This window comes from Neltuma alba, unplaced genomic scaffold (genome assembly GCF_004799145.2).
Source record: "Neltuma alba isolate B1F8T4 unplaced genomic scaffold, ASM479914v2 tig00010614_pilon, whole genome shotgun sequence".
Taxonomy (NCBI): domain Eukaryota; kingdom Viridiplantae; phylum Streptophyta; class Magnoliopsida; order Fabales; family Fabaceae; genus Neltuma; species Neltuma alba.
Genome location: NW_021635471.1, coordinates 789,557 through 798,350, shown reverse-complemented (window position 1 = coordinate 798,350; position 8,794 = coordinate 789,557). Strand labels below are relative to the sequence as shown.

At 31.6% G+C, this 8,794-nt stretch overlaps 1 protein-coding gene across 1 annotated transcript; it reads right to left on the bottom strand.

Annotated features, from left to right (window-relative positions):
• Positions 1-6,667: 6,667 nt before the first annotated feature.
• On the bottom strand, positions 6,668-8,467 carry LOC114757598 (pentatricopeptide repeat-containing protein At1g62670, mitochondrial-like). Its single transcript, XM_028946675.1, has 2 exons — positions 8,362-8,467; positions 6,668-8,080 (listed from the first exon to the last, which is right to left on the bottom strand). Exon 2 carries the CDS (start codon positions 8,064-8,066, stop codon positions 7,122-7,124), a length of 945 nt encoding a protein of 314 aa, XP_028802508.1. The 5' UTR covers positions 8,067-8,080; positions 8,362-8,467; the 3' UTR covers positions 6,668-7,121.
• Positions 8,468-8,794: the final 327 nt, after the last annotated feature.

Here is an 8,794-nt window from a genome sequence, read left to right as displayed (position 1 = left end):
TAAAAAATTATATAAATTAATTACTTAAAGTGCATTTTTATTATATTTTTATAATTTTCCTTTTGAAAAATATCTTTGCTTTGATTTCAGGAAATATTCTGTCAAGCAAAACATGGACCCTATAAAAACTACATTTATGATAGCCACTTGAAATTAAAAGAGAATTTTTTAATTATCTAATTAAAAAGAATTCAAAATATCCAGCAAAAATATCTCCTACCTTTCACTCTAAATTAAAGAGCTTGAATAATTAATTTCTTTTGTAGATAATTTCTTTATCGTATTTTGAATTTAAATAAATACTCCTTTGGTCCTTAATGTAGGACCCAATTGTTGAGTTAGTTTTGATCCTAAATATAAGACCCATTTCTCATATTTATTAATTTTCTCTAAATTATCTCTATGGATACTCCTTCAACCATAATCAAGTAGAAGAGGGAGAGATAGTATTAAGAAAAATGATTATGGTGTTTTAGAAAAAATATATCACATTTCTTATAATTAACTAACTTACCTAACTTTCTTAATCTAATCAAATTAACTAAATGGGTCTTATATTAAGGACCGGAGGAGTATTTTATTCATATATCCATTATCCATTTACTTTTTGAAATATCTACTAATCCACATTATCTTAGGATTTGGCGAATGGGAAAGAAAACGGAAATTGGGGCCAAGGGCATAAGGCAGAGAAGGAGATGATGCAGAGAATGCATACCTTAAAGCCTTACCAAAAAACATATTCGCTTTCAAAAACTGAGATCTGCTTGATGTTGTTAAGTTTGTTAACATCACTAAGTTCATGGACAAAAATCAAAATTCGGCTAAAGTGTGTGGATCAAAATCAAAACTCAATATATATATATAAAAGGATGAAAATCAAAACTTGTTAAAAATCTAAATAAAAAATTTCTCCCTATTTGGCTTTTTTTTTTGTTTGTTTAAATGACTTGGGGCAATTATCATCAAATAACATAACTCTTCTTTAATTATGTGTGATCTATCCTTAACTAGATGGAAAAGCATTCAATATAAAAGTTATTTGCACATAGTTAAAAATATGTTGCACATGACTTAAAAAAAGTTGCACTCGCTCAAAATAATTGCATCCCTTGAATCAGATGAGGTCAAACTTGAAAGGAAGAAAATAGAGCATGCATTCAAAGTTTCAATTTCTGTACTTTTTATGAGTTTTTATTTTAATTCTTATATTATTAACGTGGTTTGATTTTGATCCCTTTACTTGATGATATTAACTTCGTCAAGGCGGCTAAACTTATATCCAAGTCATTAGGAAATGATAAAGACTAATGTTTTGAATAAAAAAAATAGATGAATGAAAAATTATAATTTAAAAATATAGGGATCAAAGTCAAAATTTAACTAAACTACGAGAAGAAAGTTATTGACCTCAGATCAAAGAAAAAAATTTGCAGTGGGAACTATTGTTGTTCAGTTTTTATGTTATAAGAGTACTTTGAAGCTTGTAGTGTTGTTAATAGAAACTTTATATTATAAACGAATGGTTCATGATCCAACGAATTCACTTAAATAAAAATTCTGAAGCTCAGCAACGTGAAACCTACTATTTTAAAGTCGATACAATATTATCTTTTTAAATAATTAATTTTTAAGTTAACTTTTAATGTAAGTTGCCCTCGCAAAGAAATAATTTTTAGCCTAGTATAGGATATTAACACAAGTTTTACATTAAAATATGGGCAAATCATTAATCACCCTTCAGTTTTATCTAAATTATAAAAATCCCCCCTTTTATTTTAAAATCATATTGGAACCTCCTTTAAAATTAAGTTGTAACATATAGAACCCTCTACGATATAATTAAGAACCTATTTTCATATACCCAAATACTTTAATTGACCATTAGTTGGACTCTTAAACGTTTATTTTCATCAAAATACTCTTTTTTTAATATAAGAATTATTTAATCATTTCCAAAATATAATTTTTACACGTCATATAAATTCTTCTAAAACATATATTTTCAAACTTTCTAACATATTATAAAATTTATCAATTTTGCTTATATCATAAAATTTTATAATTTTAATTTTCTCATTTTCTAGATATAATTTGTCAACAACATAAAATTAATTCTAATACATATATTTTCAAACTTATCAATACTTTATAAAACAGACAAAAGTTGCTTTTTTAAAAAAAAATTCATAGTTTGAAGCTGCTCATAAATGCAAACATTTCAATGAACCATGAAAATGAGAATTTTAAAAAACAGAACCCGTATAAAAAAAAACTGAAAATACTTCATGGTTATTAGGCTAAAACTGTCAAGTATTCTCAAAATAGTTGACGGTTTTATGAGTAACCATGAAGTATTATTTGATAAATAGAATCAGGCTAGCATTCAAACCAATATACTGTAATTAATAATTCAATCATATGAATCTAATTAACCATGTACCAAACAAAAATTTACATCATATGCATCTTAATGACAAACCAAATGTTATACAATATGTTGTCTTAAGCCAAATCAAAATTTTGGATAAGTACAAATGGCAAAAGCCAAAAACCAACCAAAACCAAAATTAGTCAATTGCCAAAAACCACAACAAAATTGTTTGATGCCAAAACTAACAGCATAATATTGAAACCAAAGCAATCTTCTACTTCCTTATTTATTTTGTGCCTACTGATGGTACAAAACCATTGCCAGCTCTTCAACGATTTCTTCTATTTGAGCAGATGAATACACTATGCAATATGTGTCGGTAAAATATTATATGCAAAAACAAATTGAGGTTAGATATAAATGTAAAGCTACACTAAGTATAATTCTAAAATTATAAATTGAACTTTAACAAATGCATCTTACCTTCACAGGGATTATGTCGAAATTGTGCATAATTATCTCCTTCATGACTTTTCATCAGCTACATTATGACGCCTATCCACATAGTCTATACAGACTGTCCAATCCCTATCGAGTAGAGATTGCACCTCCTTAACGATCCTATAATCATCATGTTCTCCCGCAACACCCTTCGTAATTAGCTCAAGTGCATTAGTGGAGTCGGTTTCTACCACCTTGTCTGCAACCTTCATCCTATGCCAACTTTAAACCATGTAAGTAAACCCAAATTTCGGCCAAACAGAGATATGATAATGGAGCAAAAATAATTGCTCATCCTATGATCTAGTTTCAATTAAAATCATTTGGAAGGTTCCAGTGAACAAGAGTATCTAATCCAAAATTGCAACAAGGCAAAAGGAACCAAAAGTTGTACCAGGAAAAATGCAACAAGGCAGAAGGAACCACAAAATCATATTAGAGATTTAAAGAAGAGCATGACCAATCTGAAGCTATAAAGTCTGGAGAACATGTCGTGATAATGATGGAGGATGACCACAGAGCGTGACGATGATAGAGGATGACCACACAGCGCAACGACGCAACAATGATGGAGGAGGATCACAGAGAGTGACGATAATGGAGGAGGAACCATAAAAACAACAGGGAAAGACCAAAAATGATGTGGGGATGGCAAATTAGAGGATTGGGAGGTTTGGGCAGAGCTTATGAAGCAGAAGGATGCCCAAAATTTTAAAACAAGGTTAAGCGAAATGAACAGATTAGGGGTTTTAAGACACTCTTGATAATTTTTTAATATAACTGTCAAGTACGCTTGACAAATAATTGACAGTTATATTGAAAAACCATCAAGTATTACTAAACTTGACGATTTTCAGAGAAACTGTCAAATTTTTGTTTTTCATGCTTGACAATTCTTTCTAGAACGCTCAAGTATTCTCAAACAATAATTGACGGTTCCTTTTAAAACTATCAATTTTTGTCCTGAAAAATTCCACCTCTCTTTATTTGACAGTTTTTATTATAACCGTCAAATATTTGACGTCAAGTATTTGTAATTCTGTAGTCTTGAGACCTCAAGCACATAACTATGCAACAAAATCAAGAAAGCTCTAATTTTCTAAAAACAATAAACACCCTTTGCATGAGGCTAAGATGTGAAAGCCATGGAATTAAAAAAAAGGGCATTTAATCACTCTCGAAAAGATTTTCATCCCCAGAACTATAACAAAATGATAGATTTTCACAAAATTTGAAACAGTTTTGTTTCTTTTTTTTTTTAATAAGAAATACTACCTCCAATCCTTATTATAAGACTTCGTTTGACTTTTTGTTTGGTCCTAATTATAAGACCCCAATCCATTTTATCTCTCATATTTATACATTTTTTTCCAAGATAATCCTTCTAATAATGATAGTTCTAGCCAATACACTTAATTAGCAAGTATATTTTAGGAATGACAACACTTATTTATTACAAATAACTAACTTAACTTACTTTCTTAATCTCCTTAAATAAGTCAACTGAGTCTTATAATTAGGACCGGAGGTAGTATTTTTTTTCTAAATATATATTTAAAAGAAATGATGGAATGAGAGAATGAACCTTTTGAATAATTATCAGCCACAAAAGCTGCCTATCTGTTCATCCCATTTTTTTAAAAAAAAAAAAAAGCTCACTATTTGTATAAGCAAGAATCAAACAAGACCACTCAGATTAGCAGCAATACCGCGATGGACAGAGAGCAACGCGTAGGTCAGCGACCCTCCAGTTTCAGTATCTCTTCATGAAGACCTCGATTTGGTATGCTTTCTAGTTCTACCCACTTTGATCTGATCTGGCTAGCAATGGAATATAGGCTCTTTGCTGAGACCTAGTCACTTAGGGTTGATGGAAGTTAAAATATAGGTATCCTTCTATTAAAAGTAATCCTATTCGAGGCACTGTTTAGTACTAAATGTGAGTACCTCTCCCAGTGAGGATCCAAACATTGGTTCGTCACATTATGAGGGACTAGCCCTTTCTGCTAGACCCAACCCTGTTAGTAAATTTGTTTTCATATTAAATCAACTATATTATTCAAGAAATTGGGGGATGCATACCGTGTTGCTCTACTGAAAAGCATGTTCACCATCAGTAATTTTGTTTACATATATTATTTTTTGAGCTACATTATGCATCGTAAGTTAGGAATGTTTGTGGCTTTCGAGAAAAATATTTCCAGACTAAAATTATATAAAAAAATTATTTTAGAATAATAGGTAGTACTAAAAAGATATTTTAGGACGTTGAATGTATCAAAAATTAGTTTAAAATATTGGATGCTCTTAAAAATATATATATGAGACGAATACATACAACTTAACCCTTATTTAATATGTTCAGCGCTATCAGTACCATTGAATTTTATTAACAGCAATAAAAATTATTGATTTGATTCTTTTCGATTTTTATTATAAATTATCTTATTCATAAAATATAAGCAACACGTAGAAAGAGCAAAATGAGTTAATGTAAATTACATACTAATAATGTCTCTCAATGAAGATCATTTTTTTTATTTCATTTATCTCCCTCTCCCTCTCTTTTTTGTTCCAATTTAAATTACTCAAACCAAATCAAATTCCAATAATTTTCATGTATTTAATATTTAGAATTTTTTTCATTGTAATGAAAATATTAAAGTTAAATTTCTTTTCTTTTTTTTTTTTTTTTGGAAAAAAAGAGTAACTATCTCCTTAAGACCGTGGCTTTTGCATAATCCATCATCCAACAAGATACTTACAAGTTATTATATCTAGCATATGGCTATTTATACAAGCCATCTATAAAGAAAACATGTGACAGTATCATGAACAATCACTTACATTGTATTTTCTTAAAGAGATATATGATTTCACCAACCCTTTTAATTTTGCACAGCCCACTAATCACGATATTGTGATTGAAAATATTATGAGCCACATCACTTTTTGATCATCTTATGCAACACAACTCACCAAACATCATTGATCAAAGTGCTCCCACCCATTTAAGGCATTGAAAGTAATTCCAGCACCCTTTTGACCACAGTTCATCATCAAAGAAACTACAGCTATAGCTTTGGTTATCTTTCCTTTTATAAAAAATGCATCCAATAATAAAGGCATAAACAGAAGGATTGATGCTTTCTAGCACCATTTTATTTAAGCATCAAAGAGGCGTATGTAACGATATTTGAAGTTATTCCCATTAGTCATTTCATGATGTAAAATTTTTGCTTCAATAACAACCCCTTCTCTACAAAGACCATCAAATAAAGTGGGTAACTGGATATGAAGTTAAATAGGGTATAGAAACCTTTCAAGTGAGGGGATCAAAGTTCATTCACCTCCCATAAACTTATATTAGCCTATCACAGGATAAAATGGCAAACTTCTTGTATTCATCTGTTCTAAAGTTTGAACATTGTTATAAATACAACACTCCAAGGAAAAAGTGTCTAAGCTAAATCTCAATTTTACATATGAACTTATCCCAACTACAAAAGAACTGAAAAAACGACAAATATGGAATTAAAAAATTTTGTATGCCGTAAATTACTAGATACAGATGTTAGGAACAGAAACAAAATAACAGGAAGACAGCCTTAAATCGAACGAGAAGAGATAGATTTTCCCAACGTTTCAAGTAGTTTTGCTTCTAAATATAACAAAAAGGATGGGATGGGAGAATGAACCCCGAAAATAATCATCAGTGGCATATGCTGCCTACCAGTATCAGCAAGGCAAAGACAATCAAATGAACTTAGGGGATTCAACGACAACCATGGCTGATACTGAAATAAAAAAGTGAAAACAACTTTAATTGCCTTTAAATTTCAGCTGCCATCAGACATTGCATTGGTTAAATATTTCAACAAATTTCAACATGAAAACAAGTATCTGGCTTTCTTTTATCGTCTTTGAAGACCTCTAGCAACTATTTCATGAAGAATATTCTCCGCCTTATCAATCTCACCTTTCTCCAAAAGAGTTCCGATCATTGTTTTAAAAGTTCCAAAATTTGGGAGGCACCCATTGTCAATCATTTGAAAAAGTAATGCCCGTCCCTCATCAAACAAGCCCTCTTTACACAGTCCATTAATCATAGCAGTATATTCTTGGACATTTAGAGAATGACCATTAGCCAAAAGATACTGAAAAACTTGTTGAGCAGTATTTAATTTACCATCCTTGCACAAACCACCAATAAGAATGGTGTGTGTGTAAATATCAGGTTGTTTTCCTAGGACACCCATTTCTTCGAATAGCATAATTGCTTCATCAAGATGCTGGCTCTTGCACAATCCATCAACAAGACATTGTAGGTTACTATATCTGGCAGATGACCACTATCATGCATATCATAAATAAGTTCCTGCACGTTTGAGATCTTTCCTGATTTGAACAGGCCATCAATAAGAGTATTATATGTCACAATATCAGGAAACAAACCTTTGCATTGCATTTCTTGAAAGAGATCCATGGCTTCACCAATCCTTTTCATTTTACATAACCCATTAATCAAGATATTGTAACTGAAAACATCAGGCAACACATCACTTTTCATTCTATGAAGAACCTTCTTCGACTCATCAACATTATTCATCATACAGTACCCATCCATCAAAGCACTGTAACTAATAACATCAGGCTTTATGCTACTTTTCATCATCCTACCAACTATTGCCTCAGCTTTGGTTATACACCCTTTTTTACAAAATGCATCTACCAATATATTAAAGGTATAAATACAAGGAGTGATGCCTTCCAGCCCCATTTTATTTAGCAACCACGTGGCTTCTTGCCATTGATCCATGCAACAGAAACCATATATTAGAGAGTTATAGGTAATAATATCCCGAGATATTCCCCTCTCAGTCATTTCATGATATAATTTTTTTGCCTCAATTGCAAGCCCTTCTTTACAAAGACCATCGATTACTGTGTTGTATATAACTAAACCAGGCTTAACTAACCCTGTCTCCATCTTTCGAAGCAATTCAAGAGCAGCAGACGTTTTTCCAATTTTACAGAAGCCGTCAATCAGGGTGCCATAGCTTACCTCATCTAACTGAAATCCTTTTGTCAATATGTCATTATGAAAGACAAGGGCTTCTCTAACGTTAGTATTAATGCATTGACCTTTCAACAGAGTAGTTAAAGTTATTATATCTGGCTGACAGCCCATCTTGAGAATCTTCCCTAGTATAGAGAAAGCAAAAGACATGTTACCCAAATGGCAGTAACAATTGATCAAGATGTTCAGAGTAAATAAAGAAGGAGTGAATCCCTTGCATTCTGCTTTTGAGAAAAGGGAAATAGCAGTTCGGTGATGCTTCATCTTCGCGACAGATCCTAGAATCTTATTAATACGGACTATAGAGGGTTGGGGATTCATATGAAGCAAGCTATGAAATGAAGAGATAGCCTCTTCAATGCTCCTAGGAGTTGGCGAATGGGAAAAATATCTGGGGAAGGCGTACCTTGTAGTTTTACAGAAAAGCATGTTCATCATCAAAAATTGAGATCTGCTGAGGAGGAAGGGGAGAATCAGACTGTGAAGAACCATGCGCCTGAAGATCACAAGCGCTCGCCACAAAAAATCACATACGCAATCTCCGGCTGCGACGGCGAGCCTAGGAATGGAGGGTCACCTTTGTTTTCCGGGAAAGATACTTTTAATAATAATCGCTAACTATGAAATTCATTTTACGGATAAAATATACGATCATTGTCATTTTTTTGGGTACAAGGATTAATATCATTTTTACTTGGGAGAGTTTGATAATCCCAAAAACTATTTTAAAAAATATTTTTATACAAATGAAGGTAAAACTCTTTTACAAATCGATACAAATTCTTTTTATATAAACTCTTCCTTAGTGTAATTTGTTTTCATTTTGATTTTGCTTTCAA